This window comes from Neofelis nebulosa, chromosome 1 (assembly GCF_028018385.1).
Source record: "Neofelis nebulosa isolate mNeoNeb1 chromosome 1, mNeoNeb1.pri, whole genome shotgun sequence".
NCBI lineage: Eukaryota > Metazoa > Chordata > Mammalia > Carnivora > Felidae > Neofelis > Neofelis nebulosa.
In genome coordinates this window covers 26,552,680-26,574,807 of record NC_080782.1, presented here as the reverse complement: position 1 = coordinate 26,574,807, position 22,128 = coordinate 26,552,680, and the positions used below count along the sequence as shown (strand labels likewise).

At 41.2% G+C, this 22,128-nt stretch overlaps 1 protein-coding gene across 4 annotated transcripts in view; it reads right to left on the bottom strand.

Annotated features, from left to right (window-relative positions):
* Positions 1–22,128, bottom strand: part of NPR3 (natriuretic peptide receptor 3) — a 95,681-nt gene that overhangs the window by 17,384 nt on the left and 56,169 nt on the right. Inside the window, exons 4-8 of one of the 4 annotated variants that reach the window (XM_058716783.1) lie at positions 15,391–15,526; positions 9,365–9,459; positions 7,858–7,993; positions 5,205–5,292; positions 3,240–4,181 (exon numbers count right to left, since the gene is read on the bottom strand). In XM_058716783.1, coding sequence (XP_058572766.1) covers positions 4,070–4,181; positions 5,205–5,292; positions 7,858–7,993; positions 9,365–9,459; positions 15,391–15,526 — 567 coding nt within the window. In that variant the 3' untranslated portion in view covers positions 3,240–4,069. Of the gene's footprint in view, positions 1–3,239; positions 4,182–5,204; positions 5,293–7,857; positions 7,994–9,364; positions 9,460–15,390; positions 15,527–22,128 lie in introns of those variants that run through there. The other 3 variants (XM_058716793.1, XM_058716799.1, XM_058716807.1) reach the window with 3 other exon arrangements.

Below are 22,128 nucleotides of genomic sequence, written 5' to 3'. Positions count from 1 at the left end.
CTTCTCATTTTCTATGCTTCTGCACTGCCCCCAAAATATATTCCATGTTTTCAGACAGTTTCAGTTTGTTCCAGTGAAGGAGAAATTCAGCCCATTTTCAGCTTCTCCATGAAGCACTAACCAACAGGGCATAACTAAACAAAACCCATGAAATACAGATCGAGAGGCCTGATTTTGGTTGGTGTTTGGCTTTATCCTGTACCCACTCAGGATCTGGGTTCTTTGTGTCCCAAGAAACATAGGTCCGCATTCCTTTCAATTTATAAACACCCCCTTAATACTGGTGGTATAATATTTTACTTGGCGTCCTAAACAGACTTCCACAAATAGCCCAGTATACTCACTCACAAGAAGGTGGTGATGCCACGGAAATGACTTTCTGAATTGTCACTGTATGTACAATAGCTTTAATTTCCCTGCCAATGGCATATCTTACACTTCCAAAATCAGTACCAACCAGAAGGAAAGTGGTAAATTAGGGACAAAGGGGACACAGGTACCTGGAATAAGCTAACTCTAGAAGCCTGTGAGTAAAGTAAAAATCTGAATTTTAGAGAAGAGGAGAAACGGGCATTATCTTCCCATGCCTTTCTCTTCTCCCTCCACTAAATATAGCATCTGAAATGTAAAAAAAAAAAAAAAAAAATACATAAACTATTTTAAAGCCTATGGAACCATGTATGTAGTTCAGGAAAGGACAAGCTGACAGTTCGGAGAAATGTAATGCTGTAGGGGCTTCCTCATGGAACCTGTGATCAGCCTGGGGGAAAGTATGCACTCTATACAGAAATTTCTTTCTGGATAGAAATGATCATCTGGAGAAGGCTTTTATTTTTGAGTCCAAGGGGGAAAAAAACCCTAAGAAGGTGACAATGATGACCATAAAACCTATACTTATTTCCAACACCATAAGTATATACAGAAAGTATATACTCATTTTGACCTATATAAACATCAGCTTGTTTGTCCAGATGAAAAATACTGATGAAGTTTCCCTTTTGAAATCTGAACACCCTAGATTTCAGGGTAAAAATTTATAGGGTGATTTAAGAACTAAAGCCTTACTCATTTTACTGTATGATATGTGGCTTCTGGTGGAGTATGAATGACTAGTTGTCAAAGGTGCTGTTTAGCACTTAGGAACTTAAATCCGAAATTATAATTTCCAGAGGTATTAACCCAGGGTAAGCTTGGGCCAAACATCTATACTTTTAGCAAAGTTTTCCAATGTAATAGAGTTTTCAAAACTTAACAGAGTTTTGGCAACACATGGATGATTTCAAGGAGGAAAGAAGTGAAACCAGACATGTAAAGAAGCAATCAGAACTGCTTTAAGATTGGAAAAGAATGGCATGCACATACGAGAAACCTCATGATTTGTTCCGCCACATTTAAAAGACTCAAAATCTCAATTCTACCATTTTATCTGGGTGTAAAATATTAAGTTTAGAACTATTCTACTACTTGAAGTAGAAATAAAAGATATTCGCTTTAAAAATGTTAGAGTTAATGGGCCCCTATATAAATTCCAGAAAGGTTAGAAACATTTATACCCAAAGACTACAACCAGGTAGAGTGATTTTTCCCCTGTAATAAGCACATAGGCTTGAAATTTAATTTTTTTTTACGAACACGAGATGGTATAAAATGAATATCTCTAAAACACATTGAAAATATCATTGAAAAATAAAAATTAGAGAGAAATAAGCTCTCAATTAACAAAAATAAGATGGACGCAAACCTTCCATTATGTTTTCACTTTAAGGAGTCCTGAGCTGTTAAATGTTTTGCTTTTCTAGATTATACCTCCCAAACTCTCTTCCTACATTGGAATTTCTGGAGCTTGCATTTCTTGCTTTCTTTTTCCATCTTTTTTTGAAGTCAGCACTTTTTCCTTCACATCCACTATGGAGAACTACAGTATGGTCATTTCGGTTGATCAGAGCTCATTCTGTTATGTGCTCTCCAGCTGCCTGAATCCTATTTTTTAAACGTGGAGGGAAAATATGCCTTACACAGAAATAATTCATTCACTGAAATAATCCATTGGCCAGTTGAAGTAGGAGTGACAGAGGCAGACTCCTCCTGGGAAGCAACCTCAGGCCAGCTTCCAAGACACACAGCTTTCACTCTCTCTGCCTCCACTATTACCTGTGTCAACTACGACCTCCATCACTACCAAGGAATTATTCTAACTCCTCTATTTTCCTCCCTATACATGGTCTTTTATAGTCATTAAGATAATTTTTAAAACTATTTTCCAGATGTTCAAAATGTTATTGAGGAAAGCCCCTAGTGACATAATTACAAGATAGTACACTAATCTGGCAACTTCCTATTCTTCTCTGTTTTCTCCATAAATTATAAGCAAAAATGGCAACCTGAGTTTAAACCTCTGTGCAGAGTATTGGGTGCAAAGTAGGTATTCGGCAAATACCTATTCAACTCTGTTCAAATCCCTTACATATACACCCATAACCCACCATTACACGGATTATTAGCGGATGACTATTAAGCTTTGTGGAATCAACTAAAAAGGAATATAAAAGCTATCTAGATTCCCTCTTTTAACCAAAACATCACTGAATTTTAGTAAAACGTCATGTATGCATTTTTTAAATTTATCATCTCTGTGCTTACTGTTAAATTCTAATACTCTTTATAAAGTTGTTCTTGAGGGAAAAGGCTGCCTTAAACCATACTTAATTCCAATAAATTCCACCCTTTATCTTGAAACTCATCTTTTTTTTTTTTTTTCAACGTTTTTTTTTTTTTTTTTTTTTTTTTTTTGGGACAGAGAGAGACAGAGCATGAACGGGGGAGGGGCAGAGAGAGAGGGAGACACAGAATCGGAAACAGGCTCCAGGCTCCGAGCCATCAGCCCAGAGCCTGACGCGGGGCTCGAACTCACAGACCGCGAGATCGTGACCTGGCTGAAGTCGGACGCTTAACCGACTGCGCCACCCAGGCGCCCCGAAACTCATCATTTGACCAGAACTGGAAGAGGTCCATCCTGAAAATAACTTGCATTTAAAACAGGTAAATTGTTGTTGTATGGAAACCAATTTGACAATAAATTTCATATTAAAAAAATAATAATAATAAAAAAATAAAACAGGTAAATTGTTATACTCCTGTAGAGTCTGTGATCTGAATGCAATTCTAGGTCTCTGTAATTAAAGCAGCAATTGGCATTTGGCTATAACCAAGGGCAAGAGGGAAACAGAGAAAAAGAGAAGCATCTTTCATCATCGTTGTTTTGTGGTACACTTTACCCATGCTTTTAAAATATAAGTGAAATTCAATCTTCAAAATGAAAAAATAGACACATTTTCTAATAGCAAAATATAAGATTAAAAATACCTAAAAATAAAATGTTAGTGTGAAATAGGGTTTTTTTACATTAAAAAATGAAACATTTTAGATTTGCCTTTCTTATATAAATCCTCTTATCTTATTAATAGTTACAACTTTCCAGAATAGCTTTTATGAGACACTGAAGGAGACAGGCAGGAAACCCTTTTTCAAGATATGACATCAGGACCTGAATATATACATTGGACAGAGCATTCCTCAACCTCAAATCCATCCAGCAGCACTAGAAAAAGGAATGCTGTATTTCCAACCTTGAGATTTTTCATTACATTTTCTTCTTTTTGGATCTTAAATTCTTTCCAAGAATATTCTACTTTAAAAATGATTTTATTCTAGCTATAAAACATTTCATTTAGGAAAACCACACGTTGTAGCCTTATGTGAAATGTCCCCAAAAGCCATCAAGATATGGAGACATCGCATTTTCAAAACATAAATCTAATCATAGGCCCTGAAACAGTGTGACTATTTAAACAGAGTGATGTTATATTCTCATATTTGCTTGTCATGAGATGAAAGGCCAGGAGGCATATGGTGATTAATAATAGTTCCTGAGCTTCTAAAGAAATTATACAACAAAATGACTAACTGCTTAAAAGAATGAGTTCTTCAAGAGCGCCCCTTCTGTTCCGTTGATGTCTTTCATCCCATCTATCTCCTTAAAGAATCTCAGGGCAAAAGAAAAGGCTTTCTTTTAAGCCACTGAAAAATGGGATCTGATGGAATCTTCCCGTAACTCTCGATGTTTTCCAACATTACTTTCTTCTTGCTGGCTTCGCCTCTCAATGGTTATTCTGTATTTCTTCCTGGGTAAAGGGAAAGTGAATGCAGTAATAAAACCTCAGTTGGCTACAAAATACTATGGTTTCTCTTACAAAGAATGCCCTCAAGGGACATCTGGGTTTGGGTTGATAAATGAGAAGTGACAGAATATGAAACCCTGGTCAGAGATTAAAGCTGTGTGCCCCAAGGCATTATGCACTTCTTCAAGGAGGAAAATTGGCATGCTTTCTGAAATGCCATAGAACAAACCTCCCCCTTTTTCCCTGGGTGCCTTGTGGGTTAAGTCTTGTCTGTTCTGCCACAGAAGCTCTCCCTAACTCCCAGGATGTGCCCTAGATAAAGATCAGACTAAGTATACTGTGACCAAAGGAACAGGAATACAATTGTTCCCACAAAGAATCACATACACCCAGAGTTAAATTTCCATACAGAAATGAAGAAATCTTGGTCTAATGACATGAGAATAAGCCACAAACTCAATCACCAAAGATTACAAAGGAATGAATCGCCCTCATCATTTGGGACTATCAGTATCTTGAACACACATAAATATTACAAGTTTACAAACTTTGGGGCTTAACCACAGTGATAATTAAGCACATGGATTCTCCAAACTGAGCACACACCAGCCTGAGAGTGTAGATTAAGGGCCACCTCCTCCTCTTCAGAAGGTGAACTCAGACACCTATTTCTGAATTGGAGGAAGCTTAAGAATAGGTAAGTTGTTTCTCCTTTGTCTACTTACACATTTGGTGGGTAGTAGGAATTTGTGCCAGAATATTTGTGATCAAAGGATAGCAGTGGCTCTGTGGCTGACAGGGGGATGCAACAGAAAGCCTGACCCACTACCCAGTATGCTAACCCACTGACCACCAAACCACCAGGGTCACAAAGACCATCACAGAAGAACAGCTTAGTTCTTTTAACCACCATGCGTTGGGGGTAAGACCAAGATATAGACAAGTCATAGGGAGGACTGTGCAAAGGCAAGTGACAAGGGCAATAAAGGAGAGTGAATTTTAAAACTTGATAAAAACAGTTCTCACCTGAAAAAGTAGAAGGCCATTAACAAACCAGCTCCTAGTAAGGCCCCCACAACAATTCCTGTCACTGCCGATTCTTCTAGACCACCTGCTTAAAAAAGAAACATAGATAATCAGAGTTCATTCTGAGAAACAGAAATGTCTCAAGTTTCATTCACTGGAAGGTGTATCTCAATTTCCCACTTGAGGCAAATTTTCCTTTTTTTTAAGAAAGATTTTCTAGGGGATCCTGCACCTTCATTTGTTTGCTAAGCGCAAAGCTTCAGAAGCATTTAAGAAAGGACCAGATGGACGAACATACCACTCAAAGAGAGTGAGAACAATGAGAAAAAGCAGGTTCCAAAAGTATCTGAGGAGCACAAGGACTGAAGTTTTAGACACATCCACACTGAGTTCATAGAGAAGACAACTGGACAGACCATGGGACTGACCCAGCACATCTTACTTTCACAGATGGATGATGACACTTCAAAGTGCTAGAAGATTTGGTGAAAAATGCACTGGGTTAATATTCTGTTTTTAGATGTTCTCTCACCAGAGCCAGAGTTTCATGTCAAAATGTCCTATATAGCTTTGCAAAGATGGGAATAACAACTTGAAACAATCAAATTCAGTAGTGTCCCAGTTATTATATAAACATGACAAAAAGCTAGCTTTATATAAACAGCATAGTGTCAGCCTTTAATGCATTATCTCATTTAATCCTCAGAACAGCTCTAAGAGTTGGGTGCATTTCTGTTGGTGGGAATGCAAATTGGTGCAGCCGCTCTGGAAAGCAGTGTGGAGGTTCCTCAGAAAATTACAAATAGACCTACCCTATGACCCAGCAATAGCACTGCTAGGAATTTACCCAAGGGATACAGGAGTACTGATGCATAGGGGCACTTGTACCCCAATGTTTATAGCAGCACTCTCAACAATAGCCAAATTATGGAAAGAGCCTAAATGTCCATCAACTGATGAATGGATAAAGAAATTGTGGTTTATATACACAATGGAATACTACGTGGCAATGAGAAAGAATGAAATATGGCCCTTTGTAGCAACGTGGATGGAACTGGAGAGTGTGATGTTAAGTGAAATAAGCCATACAGAGAAAGACAGATACCATATGGTTTCACTCTTATGTGGATCCTGAGAAACGTAACAGAAACCCATGGGGGAGGGGAAGGGAAAAAAAAAAAAAAAGAGGTTAGAGTGGGAGAGAGCCAAAGCATAAGAGACTGTTAAAAACTGAGAACAAACTGAGGGTTGATGGGGGGTGGGAGGGAGGGCAGGGTGGGTGATGGTGAGGAGGGCACCTTTTGGGATGAGCACTGGGTGTTGTATGGAAACCAATTTGACAGTAAATTTCATATATTAAAAATAAAAAAAAAAAAGAGTTGGGTGCATTTTTTTCATTTTACATATGGGAACACTGAGGTTTAAAGAGGTAAAGGAATATTCCTAGGGTCACAAAACCAGTAAGTGACAAGGGTGGGATTTCAAACCCATGCCCAGTAACTCCAGAGAATGTTCTTAACACACTTCTGCCCTACTCCTCCCCGTAATTATTGCATATACATAAATAACATGGTTTGAAGGCTGGACCCAAAATAATAAGCATAAATACATTAGCCTAAAGTGACCAACTGGCCCGAAAGATCAATATTCACTTGGTTCTCCCTCACTAGCTTATCAAAGGGTCTCTCTAAAGCAATGATTTCCAACAGACTCCTATTTGTAAGCTCCTTATAAGAATGTCCACTTGTGGGGCGCCTGGGTGGCTCAGTCCATTAAGCGTCCAACTTCAGCTCAGGTCATGATCTCGCATTTCATGAATTTAAGCCCTGCATCGGGCTCTGTGCTGACAGCTCAGAGCCGGGAGCCTGCTTTGGATTCTGTGTCCCCCCCTCTCTCTGCCCCTCCCCTGCTTGTGCTCTCTGTCTCTCAAAAAATGAATAAATGTTAAAAAATTAAAAAAAAAAAAAAAAAAAAAAAGAATGTCCATTTGCTGGGGCACCTGGGTGGCTCAGTCAGTTAAGCATCTGACTTTGGTTCAGGTCATGATCTCATGATTCATGGGTTCAAGCCCCACATCAGGCTCTGTGCTCTGTGTCTCCTTCTCTCTCTGCCCTTCACCCACTCGTGCTCTCTCTCTCTCTCTCTCTCAAAAATAAATAAACACTAAAAAATTTTAATTAAAAATAAAAGAATGTCCACTTGCTTCTATATTTATGACAAGGCTTCTCATGAATAATATATTTTACACTTATTTGCTAATTTGCAAATTTGGGAGTGTTTAAGTCTGAGGGGTAGGAAGGTACCAACAAACTCTGAAGATCAGACTGAGACTTGCTACACATTTCCTATTTGATCTTTTTATTTTCCCCAACTAGTAATGCCAGATGCTAAGAGATGATACATAGTAAGAGATGGAGTAATAGGGAGAAGTCATCTAGCATTTTGGGAAAAGATGAAAGAGAAGAAAGACCTAGAAACCTCTGGTGAAGGTGGGGTGCCAGTTCGTGAACTGTTCCCCTGGGTTTTACCACATCGGAAAAAGAAAGCTGAACGTTCAGAACATGAGCTCCTAGAGAACATCTGTCTTTTAAACTTGCATAACACTGACATTAAAGATGGTGAAACACAGCACAAGTTAAGTCTCTAAACTTACATGATTTGCAAGGAGAGCTGTTTGTGTGCTCCACGATTCTGGTTTCATCTATTCTCAGTTTTAAAGGTCCCCAAGGATATTTGACATTCGGCCGCATTTCAAAACGACCTTCTTTTCCAAAGTAATCACCGATAACCTACGTAAAAGCAGAAAACATGCAAACTGAAAGGTCGAAGTTATCTGTTTCCAAAGGAGGCATAGGGTGGGCTCCCCTGTGACACTGACTATAGTGATGTGTTTTTGAGGACTTTGTAAGTCAGGATTTGTGGTCACTGATGGTGCTTTCAAAGGAGGCATAATTGAGGGAGAACTGTGGCTCCCCATGGCAGGAAAGTGGTTACACAGAAAACAATAATCTTGGAACTCATGGCTCCTCCCTCACTCATCCGAGGAGGTGCTGCTTGACCCGTCTGCCGTCTGCCACAGAGCAGCCCACACACAGGCAGCCATTTGTAAGGCCCCAGTTACTTTTAGGGATGTGGGAGAGAGTCAGGCATCTCATACCCAGATTAAGCCAGTCCAGGTACACAGCCTCATACCACTCAATTAGCTGGGCACATAAAGGGTCAAAAGTATCTTTTAGGAACATCCTGTTTCACCCTCCTCTGTTTGGAAGATTATTCCCTGATTTCGAGAGTTACATTCTCCTCTCTGCTGAATTTATCCCATTTGCACCCCATTTCCAGACAACTTTTTTTTCACTTGGTTCAGTTTTCTTTGATGCTCACTTCAAGGTTCACCCACGGTTTCTGGTTCAAACAGATGTTCCATCAGCTACCTGGGCCCTGATCTAGAAGTACCTTCCCACCCAGGTTCTCAGGATCTGTTTCTCTTTTTTTCCTGGGCACCAGCACACTGCTCCTGAGTGGCCTGTGACATCTCCCCCTCTGTCTTCTGAAGGAGGGCCAGCAAGCTCTCACAGGCTAGCTCATGTCATAGTAAAAAGAATTCTAGAAAATCACCAAAATACAACAATCACTGGCATGTACAGAGCATGTCCCAAGTACTTTAACCTCACAACGAGCCCATAATAGACTATTACTATCCTCCCTTTACAGAGGGAGAGACTAGAATGCACATGAGACTCAGGCCACTCCAAGGGTGAAAAATCATTCAGTACATGTAGCAAGTGTCAGGTCCAGCTGGCTCTGCTCCTCCCACAAAGGCCACATATATGTGTACTAAGAGAAAAGCAGCAAGCCCTTTAGGCCAGGGTCACATCAAGTGCTATGGAAACATCAACCCTGGATGAGAGCCATCAAAGAAGCACATTTGGCCACTGGAAACAGGATTTCCCCACTCAGGATAAACATGGAACCGTTTCTTGAAATCTTCCAGGATCCCCTCAACCAGAAGGGAGCCCTCTCTACTTGGAAACTCCTAGATTTCCAGCTCATTTTTATTTGGAGGCTGCTCTGGGGACAGCTATTTGGACACCAGAACAAATGCATTCCTTGGAACCTCAACAAGCAGAAGGAGCAGCCGAGGCAGAGTCTCATTCGCTCACCTCCTGGGTGCCTGCCTCTGGGTCTGTCATTGCAATCACAGAGAAGTCCCCGTACCGGTCTCCATTGGCATCTATGGACACCTGCCCAGCAATACCTAGAGGATGAGACAGGAAGAACTCCAAGTTAGTGACTTCAAAGGCCTCTGTCTGCCACCAAAAACAAGAAAATGAATTGACAGGATTTTTTAAACAAACTCATGCCACAGGGAAGCTCATCAGACTCTGAGCATTTTTGTTGGCATTTGGAAAGACATTGTAATTTCATCTGTGTCTGCATTCCTAAATTCTTAACATTTCTCCATTTAAAAATGAAAAGAAAAAGAAATAAATGACCCTCTTTGGGGAATATGTTTAGGAAAAAAAAAGGTTAAGGCTAATCCTGAAAGCAGCATGCTTATCCCAGAGTCTTGTATTAATTAAAAACAAACAAAAACTGCAAAGAGAGAGAGGCTGGAGGTGTGGTGCACTCCTAGACCTGTCATGAGTTCGTGTTATCACTGGCCAAACATTATAGAAGAGAAGTCATTCCAGGCCCAGGACTCAGTGAATGTGCATCACTATAGGCACACTCAATGTACAGGAGAGCAGAGGGCCTGCTTCACAGGCCATGGGAGCCAAGAGCTAAAGAAGAACTAGTCTTCACCCTACTTGTGTTCATTAATTCATTTTTATTGTGTTTTGTTTTGGGGGTGTTTTCCCAGTTTTATTGAGCTATAATTGACATACCTCACTGTATGAGTTTCAAGCATCCAGCATAAAGGTCTGACTCGGGTATATTGTGAAATGATCACTACAGTAAGTTTAGTTGACATCTGTCATCTCATATAGATACATGAAGTCACTCGTTGTTTATCCACATGAGTTCTGGGTCGTTACTAGGTGCTGAACTGGACACATTCCCCACTCAAGACAGGGGCAGCCTGGACTAAGGATTTCACTTGTTTGCACTGGAATCTGACTGCATGTATTTTATTTTTTTTTCAACGTTTTTTATTTATTTTTGGGACAGAGAGAGACAGAGCATGAACGGGGGAGGGGCAGAGAGAGAGGGAGGCACAGAATTGGAAACAGGCTCCAGGCTCCGAGCCATCAGCCCAGAGCCTGACGCGGGGCTCGAACTCACAGACCGCGAGATCGTGACCTGGCTGAAGTCGGACGCTTAACCGACTGCGCCACCCAGGCGCCCCTGACTGCATGTATTTTAATCCTAGCTTTCACATTTACTAGCTCTGTGACCCTGGGTAAGGACTTAGCCCTCTGGGTCTCCACCTTCAGGACTGTAAAAGAGGTACAATAGTACCTCTCAGCCAAGAGACTGTTGAGAAGATTAAATGAGCTACAACAGGTAAAACACTTCCACCACAAGTATAAAAGAAGTTAGTTGTTTTCTTCTACTGTTACTGTGCCTGGAATACCACCACTACTGTGCCCGGAATCTGGGAGAGGGCATCTGACCATGCCCACACCACTCAGAAAAGGAGCTGGCACATCCAGTTGGAGACTCAAGGAGGATTCAGTAAAAGAGCAGATCTTTCATAGGAATACTAGTAAAATCCATGATTTAGACAAGCAGCCATCAGGAAGTAGCAGTATTCTAAGCAGAAAGGCCAGACTTGTTCATATTTACAAAGTCATGGAAGCTGAAAGGAACCAGAGGGACCGTGACATTCTGGGGTAGGTGGCCCATGCGTGTGGAAGGAAGCAGTGAGATGTAAGGCTGGCACAGGATGGCCAGAGCATGGAAAGCCTGAGTGCCCACACAAAGGATTTCAATTTGCTTTGGCTAGCAACAGTGGCTTAGACAGCTAATCAGTAAAAGAGAATATGTATCATTAGTTGATATCAAATGTCTATACTGTAATTTTCATTAACTAAGCAAGAGAATGCATAGGTCAGCCACATTCTAATTAACTAAGGCAATTTGTTTTCTTTCATTTTAAACTGTGTTAAAGTTCAGTGTAATTCTTAGTGTTTCTATTGATTTGATTCTCTCTGGAAGTAAAATGAATGTCTGGGAAAAGGGATCCCAAGGGAAAGTTCCATCCTCTAGTGTGGTTTGGAGAGGGCAAGTATTTGGGTTTACTGTCCTTTTGGTTATGGTTTGAGGGCCCACTGATTTTTCCAGACTTCGGTCTACTTTGCCGCAAACAGAATGGAGCTACCATTCATCTTGATTTTTTTGTCTTTCTAATATATGCCGGTTACAGAGGATACACCTATCTTAAACTTGTTTATTCTTGACAGCCTATACAACGTTTAAGTCACATATGTCATTTTTAAACATCATATTTATCTTGGGGCACCTGGGTGGCTCACTCACTCAAACATCCGACTTCGGCTTAGGTCATGATCCTGCAGTTCATGGGCTCAAGCCCGAAATCAGGCTCTGTGCTGACAGCTTGGAGCCTGGAGCCCTCTTCAGATTCTGTGTCTCCCTCTCTCTCTGCCCCTCTCCTGCTCGTGCTCAGTCTCTCTCTCTCTCTCAAATGTAAATAAACATTTTTTAAAATCTTTTGAAAACATCATATTTATCTCCAAACATATTGTCTATCCAAAACCATTTGTTATTCTGTTCAGAGGTGTTTATAAAGAAAGATGTGTTCTGCTAAGGGTTTTGTAGAGTATTTTATAAGACAAGGTGGCCCTAGTAATCCAAGACCTCATTACACTTTAAGCTATTACAATTCTGCCAAGAAATGGGGTGAAAACCCTCAGGGTGGCCAATTAGCAAGTGAGACTTCACCTGAGAGTATTGTGTATAAGGTGAGATTGTCAAGCTGACAGCAGAATTTTCCTGTACATAAGTAATGAGACTTTCCACCCTCATTTCCATTGGCCTGTAGTGGACTTCAAGGTTTGAGCCACAGTCCTATTTACCTTGTCACTCTGACCTCTCCCACAGAGAGGAAATTCAGCTTCTTCCCAGGCCATTTATTGAGAGCCTTGAAAGACGGTCATTGGTTTCACAGTAATAAAATCCAAATTTGTCAAATAACATCCAGAGTATTTTTCCCTTAACAATTTAATGGTCACTTACAGAATGACCATTTCTCAGAGTTCTTTTGGGAGCTACCCTCAGACTGATCATTGTTTAGCAAATAAAATCGGCTTTCCAAATAATTCAAGCCCAAAACTTACATTGGCTTCAATTATCTTTATATCTGGACAAATAAGAGTCTAAGTTTAGACTCGACTATATAGTTGATTGTTTTAGGACTCATTTCATACTGTCTGTGTAGACCTGGCCCTAGAATGGAAGCATCAGGATGACCTATGGGAAAATTTAGTCCATGCCCTCTATACAATGCTGAATTCCAGCCCTTGTGGGCACCTGCCCTTCCCTTAACAACCTCCTTCAGAAGACCAAGAACAAATGACCACACCATGTAGTAAGGAACAGCTAAAAATGGGATGTGGCCTACCAAGGTTGTGTCCACACACACACTAGTTTCTCAGTGTATTGGGCACAACTTCTGGGAAATCTGACTCTGTCCTAATATGCCCCCTGAATTATCTGATTGGATTCCAGCTCCTCAACTGAAGCAGTCACAAGTTGAGCAAGACAATCCTGGAGGCTTATTTGTTTGTCATGTCCTACAATCTGTCTAAACTTAACGTAGATGCTACTCTAGTGTCAAGTAAGACATGACATTCACTAAAACCACCACAGAGAAACTAAAGCCAATTGTCACCATATTTGCTGCCCAGACAACTGGAACTTGACCTCTCAGCACTGTCCTACCATTCCTAATAAACAAGGGCAGGATGAGGCAATGGAGTGCATTGAAATCCCAAATGAATGGGTGTGTGTGTGTGTGTGTGTGTGTGTGTCTGTGAGCGTGCGCGCTCCAAATCTAGACTTGGCAGTACTTGTTCCCATCACTGAAAAACTCCATTAATTGAATTGCAAATAGATGTAAGCATAGCCCAGTGTATGAAAGGGCTCACAGGAGGGGTTAGTGTGATGTAGGACTGAAAGGGCTCTTGTCGGTCATCAGCTAGTCCAACTCCTTCATACAGGTGATGACAGAGAAGCCCAAAATAGTGTGACAGTGGCTAGGATGCAGGTTCCCTGAACTCCTGGTCCAGCAATCTGTACTCCATATCAGTGGTTTTTAAATGATACCCATCAGTATACTATACTTTATTTTCCACATAGTCCCCGTAAGGACTCCTTTTAAAGACTTCAGAAAGATCATGTCCCTCAAAACTTTCTGGTGGCTTTCTATCTCACTCTGGGTGGAAACTAAAGTCACCAGCACAGCTTCCAGATGCATGTGATTTGTCCCCCACTCCCTCTCTGACTGTGGCTCCTATCACACTGCCCTTCACGTGCTGTGCTTGAGCCCAACAGTCCTCTTTGCTCTTCAGGGGGGCCACTCAGCACTCTCTCGCCAGATACACTCAAGGTCTCTGTGTTTGCTGCTCTGTCTGGAATGTTCCCTCCTAAACATCTACATAATTTCTTTCACTTTACTCAGGTCTCTACCCAACTTCAATGTACCAGAGACCTTCCCCAGCCACTCTCTTTAAATTAGCAGTCCTCCCACCACCCCCTCCTGTCACTGTCTATCTCCCTACCCTGCTTTATTTTATTGCCCCTGAAATGGTGTATTTGTTTGTTTATCACCAGTTCCCTCCACTACCTGGAAAGCTCAACTGATTGCAGGGAGGGTCTTTAGCTCACTGCTGAATCCTCAGCACTTTGAACAGTGCCTAGCATATAGCAGGTGCTCAAGAATATTTGATGAATGAATGGATGCATGAATATAAAATTGACATCTGCAAGGCTCCAGCAGCTGGGTCATTCTCATTGAGTCCCATGTTAATCTTCTTTGAGACTGTCAGTGAAGTGAAAGGAAACCAGAATTCTATACACTATTAGCAAGAATTCAGACCAGGAGACCTTTTGGGAAGATATTTGGCAATATTTAATGCACCTTAAAAGGCACTAACATACTTTTGGACCCGGATATCTCACGACTAGAAATATTCCCCATTGGATGTACTCACAAAAATTCATCAAGATGTGTAAGATGCTTGAGATAGCATTTTGCGTAACAGCAAAAACTGTAAACAACTGAAGTATCCGTCAATAGGAAACTGATTAAAGAAATCCTTGTACAACCATATAGTAGAAAAATATAGAACCATCATTTTAAACTGTGCTGAATCATGAGTGCTCATATGGAAAAATTTTTTACTTGACATACAAGTTTTAAAAAAAGATGAGATGGAAGAGTGACATTCATTGTATGGTTCCTTTTGTATAAATTTTTTTGATAAGATATATAAATGCATATGTGCTGGCAGAAGGCACAAAATATTTTTAGACTAAATCATAGGAAATTGTTAATAGTGGTTACATTAGGGAGAGGAGACTAGGGTGGGAAGGAAAACTTTCACTTTTAATTTTGTACATTTTTGTACTGTTTAAATTTTCCAGCCAAGAATAGTCTCATTCTTGTACAATTTTTAAATGTCAACAGAGGTTGCTTGAGTGATGAGATTATGGGCCATTTTTTTGCTGTGGTTCATATACTTCTCTGTTCTAAAGAAAGCCACAGCTGATATTCACCATTTTAGAAATAAAATAAAAACAGAGGGCTTGATTAGACTTGCTTATAATCTCAAACTACCCATGATTAAATTGATGAATGTGTATCTGGGATTATTTCATTTAAAACTGATCACAGAACTCTTCACAAACTAATTATTTGTTGTGAATAAGGCTTGTGACAAATTTAATTTGAAGAAGCATAGAGTTGTTATCTAACAATCAAAAGGAGACAAGGTACTTCCTGTTTCAGTGGGATTCTTTCAAAGCACTTTCACAAGCTTTATCTCATTTAATTTTCACAACAAGCCTGTGAGGTAGTTTGAACTTGACATATTATCCTTACTTTACAGCTGAGGAAAACAGGAAACTGACAAAGTCCCATAGGTGTAAGAAAGAAAAACAGAACCAGGGAAGAAGCAGCTTGATCATCTACAGAGTGTTGTCATCTTATAGACTAAATCCTCACCTTCAAATGTTCTGTTCCAAGTCTGTTGGATAATTTTCCCTCCATCCTTCTTGCTGTAACCAGCTCTGAGTACTTCATGTAAAGCCAGAACGTAGAGGAGGATGGCATCGTGGAATCCTTCAACAAACATGTTAACCTGAAAAGGAAACCCCAGTTGGGTGAGCCCAAACACCAATGACTCAACGTTCATGAATAATGTAAGCAAATCAAATGGTTAACAAGTTAGACTCAAGGTTCACAAGCAATGGCAGAGATGGGCAAAGTGTAGCCAACAAGAATCATGCCAAGATTTTCCTGGTACTGGCTTAGTGAGGAAAATCCTTCCCAGGTTTAGGAATTTGGAGAGCAGTAAAGATATTACACAAGTCAAGGAAATTGTACCTGTTGACGAGGTTAAGTATTCCAGGTGCATCACACTTGCCCATAGTTCCCTCTATACGGGTGCCTTCTTTCTTCCTCACGTCTACTCTCTACCTCAAGCCAGCCTAAGTCCAACCTCCCCCTTTAGGTTTTCATCTCCATCAGTCACCATGATCTCTCCATGCTCTGAATATAAAACTGACTAAAAGAACAGTAGGGATCCACTCATTCATGTTTGGATACTATTGAAAGCCTACTCTAGTGCTGGTGTTAAGGATTCAAAGAGGAGTGCTATTCCTACCTGCCTGGCATCTGTGGGCACTGCCATTCCTACCTGCCTGGCATCTGTGTCCTCTCTTCCATCAGCAATGGCATCTCAGTTTCTCTTTCCAGTTTGTGTTTGTACTGGTTCCTGTGGATCTGACCATCTCTACCTACCCTCTGGACTACCCCTCCCCACCCCAAGTTCTAAGGACAGGAATGGAAATATGCTGGGCCATTGGTTTATCCCAGCCAGGTCCTGGCTGAAGTAAGATAACCCTTCCCCTCAAAAAACTTAAGCTCCATGTGAATTTGGGGAAGTCATTTAATTTCTTTGAGCATTGTTTCATTCAATAAGCATCATTTGAAAGTTCAGGTACCATATTTAAACCCATTGAACATGAAATGAGAAAATACAATCTTGAAATTTAGTAGCTTACAAATTCTGTATAAAAGTACAAAAAAAAAAAAACCACCACACACACACAAAAGCAAGTCTTTTTATTTCAGGAGAAAATGTCAAGAATGGAATGCCGTGGAGCAGAATGAATTCAGCATTCCACAGATGACCACCATTAAGTCTTTGTGATGAGGCATTCTATGCCTCATTCCTAGAAAAGGTTCCCATAGGAAGAGAGCCACAACTGACCTGCATCACCTAGTTCAAATACACAAACATCCATAGAAAACACAGCTCAATGTCCAGTGCTACTTGGCCTCATCTCATCCTTAAGGATGGTGAGTCCTGTTTTTTGTCATAGAAGCAAATGTTTTGCATTTGCCAAAGTCCAGTGCGGAGAGGCTGTTTAGAATAATGGCTAGAGCCTGGGCTCACTACCCAGAGCTGCCACTTCCTGGATGTGTTTCTCCACAACTCTGGGCTTCAGTTTTCCCTATCTGGAAAATGAGGAAAATAGTAGTACTTATCTCGTGGAGTTGCTCTTAGGTTTAAATGAACTAATAGATGTAAAAGACTTCCAACAGTGCCTAACAGAGTTGGCACTCACTGTTGGGTTTTATTGTTGTTATTGTCTACATATAGAGAATTATAAACCTAGGGATCCTGCTTAGCCTTTAATTCCTAACAGCAGTATTCAGAAAATAAGCATTCTACTTATGGTATAACATATCTTATGGACCCATTTTACACTTAATGGAAACTAAGGCTCCTTGTTCATGCTTTAACATGCCAAGCAGTGTTCTTACTTCCAGAATGTCACACCCTTAATTCTGCCCAAGCATAAGGTGTGCAGCCCGCACTGGTCAGTTCCACGGACCATCTGGGAGAAGAGAGGTGTCTGATCGCAGAAAAGCTCAGAATTAGTTGCAGGGCCCAAAGTCTAATCCTAGCCCTGACACATTACTTAATCTCCCTAATCTTAAATTTCCTCACTGGCTGAATGGGGGTTTAGTGCCTGCTCATCCCACAGAGCTCTTCAGGGGACTGAATTAGTGATTGCATATAAAACATCAGAAACAGTTTCTGGGACTAAGAAAGCAAATGGTAGACATTGGCTTTCACTCTTACCATCAGCTTAAGTCTCAGAGAGTCATTATTTTCTTAGGCAAAGAAGAATGATGTACAAATAACATCTAGTCAAAGATGATTTTCTGCTGATTTGGCTATGCTAATTCAATTTTCCAAAGGAATATGAAATTTTCACTTAAGCCATGAAGTCATCATGGCTTAAGAAAGTGTGCATGCTGATGAGTTAATGAATTTTAATAAGTGGACTTTAGGGGCACCTGGGTGACTCAATCAGTTAAGTGTCCTACTCTTGATTTTGGCTCCATTCTCACAGTTCATGAGATTGAGCCCTGAATTGGGCTCTGCAGTGACAGCATGGAGCCTGCTTGGGATTTTCTCTCCCTCTCTCTCTGCCCCTCCCCTGCTTGCACTCTCTCTCTCATAATAAATAAATAAACTTAAAAAAAATAACATAGTGGTCTTTAGCTGTGTAATTTCTTAGGCCATGGTAAAAAACATTTTTCAAAAAAATCTATCTTCCCTAGGATAATTATATAAAACTCATCCTGCTACAGGGGCGCCTGGGTGGCTTGGTCGGTTAAGCGTCCGACTTCGGCTCAGGTCATGATCTCACGGTCCGTGAGTTCGAGCCCCGCGTCGGGCTCTGTGCTGACAGCTCAGAGCCTGGAGCCTGTTTCAGATTCTGTGTCTCCCTCTCTCTCTACCCCTCCCCCGTTCATGCTCTGTCTCTCTCTGTCTCAAAAATAAATAAACGTTAAAAAAATTAAAAAAAAAAAACAAAAAAAACTCATCCTGCTACACAGGGAAGTCATACAGCCCTGGACTATGGGAAATATAAAGTGGCTCAGAAAAACTCTGGTCTAATCCTCTCAGTACTCTGAGAACCAAAAGAGCATCACTCCCCATTAGTCTTTCTGCACTCTCTAATTGAAGGTTTTCCCTCTCCTTGTTCCTGGGGAGCCTAGTCTGAGCCCTGTTAAATTGTAAATTACCAGCCACTGGGTATCAGCTCTCCACTTATCTTCCTCCCCCTCCTGATTCCTGCTCAAAACCTAGGGCCACCATGCTGACATTGGGCACCTAAAGCACTGGACATGCGCCCCAGCATCAACCACCTTCTGGCCCCTCCTCTTCCTTCCTTCTTGCTGTGCCCTCTAAATTGCCCCTTCTACAATTGCAGATTATCTGGCTGAGAAACATGAATTTGGATTACCCTTTTCCTAACAGGTTTGATGGTAGAAGAGAATAGATAGGTTCTGAACACATGGCCAGGTCTGAAAACTCATTCTATCTTGATTTGCAAATGGATCGCAAAATTTACCTTCTTTCCTCTCAAAGTGGCTGAGTGTTTCCCTCTCCTGCCAAAATTAGCAGGAGAGCTGCTGACCTGCTCTGAGGCTCACTGGCACCCTGGGCTGCTGCGGAGGAGGTTTCATAACACCTACCTCATAGGACTTCAAGCCAGAAGCAAAACCCCAGAGACCGTCTTTTCTCGAGGAGAACATTCTCACATCCACATGTGTTTTTTAATGGGAGGAAAGCCCATCAGCACATTATAGACACTAAAAATCACAAGTGCAAACATTTTTTTTAATGAGGAAGAAAAAGAGCCAGAGTATTAAGTTGCCTTTGAAACATTTTTCACTCGACCTCCAGGCTGAAAGGAACAAGATCATCTGCTCTGTCCCCCTGCCTGTGGTCATAACAAAATTTGAACCTCGAAATCCATGATCCATGACAGATCATGCTATAGTTACTAATCAAAGAAAATAAGATACCCTTACCTGAGTATTCCAGTATTTAGCATCATTTCTAGCCAAAAAGCTCTTCCATACCGTCATTAAGCATAAGTCTTAATTAAATTCTTAAATGCAGCCATTCCCCTGCTAGATACCGAACAGAGTTAAGAGAACAATGTAGTTCTTGGGGCGCCTGGGTGGCTCAGTTGGTTAGGTGACCGACTTTGTCTCAGGTCATGATCTTGCAGTTTGTGAGTTCAAGCCCCGCATCGGGCTCCGTGCTGACAGCTCAGAGCCTGGGGCCTGCTTCAGATTGTGTCTCCCCGTCTCTCTACCCCTCCCCTGCTCATGCTCTGTGTCTCTTTCTCAATAATAAGTGTTAAAAAAAATTTTTTTTTAAAGAGAGAACAATGTAGTTCTTGAGCCCTGGGAGTTTACAATCTCAACCAAATAGCCCCACAGTTCCATAAAACACATAGATGAACTCCATACTAGAAAGTTATGAAGCAGAAAGTTATGAAGCAATGAGGGACAAGAGTCAGAGTAATAATTATTTGTGCTGGGTATCATCAAATAAAGTATCTATCATTTAAACAAGATGGAAGTCGTTCATCATCTTCCACTCACTCTGGGAAGTTTTCCAGAACAAGGTAGCATGCTGGCACTAACTCTCTCATCATTTCATCTCCATCCTCCTGATCTTGCCCTTTTAGTTGGCCAGCATCAGATATTCCAAATGAAATAAAGCCATTTTGCCACTGGCCTTCCTCTCTGATAGTGCCTGTCAGCCATGTCCATTAGTGTTTTTTAATTTTTTTTTAATGATAGCATGGGGAAAGCTGAATAGAAATCTTGTTATATTTTAACTGAGCATATAGAGTTGCCATTCATAACATGGCTCTTATCTGTGACAGTGAGCAAAGTCTTTCTTATTTCTCTTTGGAGGAGCAAGTTGATAGATTGATAGATGAATTCTTCAATGCCTGAGTTCCAAACAAGTAAGCAAAGTATGCTGCATGCCTCAGCTGTTCTGTAAAGTGAGAATGAGTAACACAGCAGTAATCTAGCTCCTGGGATGTCTGGATACCTGAGAAAGACTCTAAAGCTCTCAGACCGAGGCTACTGGGAGAAAGCTACCAAAGTTAAATGCTAAGGCTAGGCTGCCCTGGGATTTTGCTTGTGGTATCCACATAACTCAAGCATATCACACAGCGGTTCTATCTTCCTTGCCACAAACCAATGGTTTGTAATGCAAATGAGGAAAGCTGAGGGTGTTGGGCAACATTTCTCAAAAGTCTTTTGAAAAAGACATGACCCTTAACCTCTCACTCAGTTGAAGGGGAGATGGAGGAAAGGGAAATTTTGATGGCTTTCTGAAAAGGTAAGAAGAGAGACGGGTCCAGGACACCCAGAGACGGGTCCATCATAGCAGGAACAATGGCAACTTGTCTAATTAGTAATAAGACCCTCAAATGAAACTTATCCAGCTGGGCCCCTGTTGATCATGGACAGGGGAAAGAAATTGCCTGGGCATGCTACATGGGTAGGCCAAAGCTTAGAGAACATTATACATTTGATGAACACTTTATAAGTGATCTACATGAAATAAAAACAGAGATACTATTTGTTTTAATTCAACTTTCTGTTGAATTAAAAAATTAAAAATCTAGGGGCGCCTGGGTGGCGCAGTCGGTTAAGCGTCCAACTTCAGCCAGGTCACGATCTCGCGGTCCGTGAGTTCGAGCCCCGCGTCAGGCTCTGGGCTGATGGCTCGGAGCCTGGAGCCTGTTTCCGATTCTGTGTCTCCCTCTCTCTCTGCCCCTCCCCCGTTCATGCTCTGTCTCTCTCTGTCCCAAAAATAAATTAAAAAAAAAAAAAAAAAAAAGTTGGAAAAAAAATTAAAAATCTATAATTTAGGGGGCACCTGGGTGGCCCAGTCAGTTAAGTCTCTGACTTCGGCTCAGGTCATGATCTCATGGTTCAGGAGTTCAATCTTCACATTGGGCTCTGTGCTGACAGCTCAGAGCCTGGAGCCTGCTTTGGATTCTGTGTCTCCTCTCTCTCTGCCCCTCTCTCACCTCTCAAATATAAACATTAAATTTTTTTTTACTCTATAATTTAGGATAACAGCAAGAACTTCCATAAGCCAATGGACATCACAACCTCTTCAACACCAAAAGGCAGAGTTCTCATTCTTACTGGCAGACACTCCCAATGTCTGCTATTCTGTACTGGGCCTGCCTTCATGGAATTCACACTTGGTCACTTGCTTATTTTAGCCTTGAGGAAAGTTAAGTTGAAAATCTAAATCCTTATCCTAGTTGAAATCTGAGGAAATGCAAAGGTCAAGTGGCTTATTAACAACAGTGAGGCAGCACATCAGGGAGAGAGCCAGAACCCAGTTATGTGCTAGGCTGAAGCATTGCCATAATATCTGACATATTTCTTTCTCCCTATGCTGGGGTTTGCCCTAAGATTTTCAAATAACTATCTCTATCCTGGGCTCAGCTCCACCCCTATAGCAATACCTACTAGGATTAACTCAGATCTTATAGCCTAGAGTGTGGCTGCCGACAAACAGAGGTAGATTTTTTTCTCTCTCTCATCACCTAACACATAATGCATCATTAAACAAAAGCAGTCCTGATAAGATTGTTAAGTCAACTTATGACCCCTCATTTGTCTTCCATACCACAGCAACTGGCTGCCCTTTTAATGACTGCAGCAGCAGTGGAGGCTAAATGCAGGCACCACAGTGCTGATACATGGCACTCATTTATTTACACAAGCAAACCTCAGCAAGGAAGGCATGCGGGGCCTGCTGGTGGGGACCAACAAGGTAGAGGAGGACTCCATGGAATTGGCCTGTTGGAATTGGTGGATGTGGAG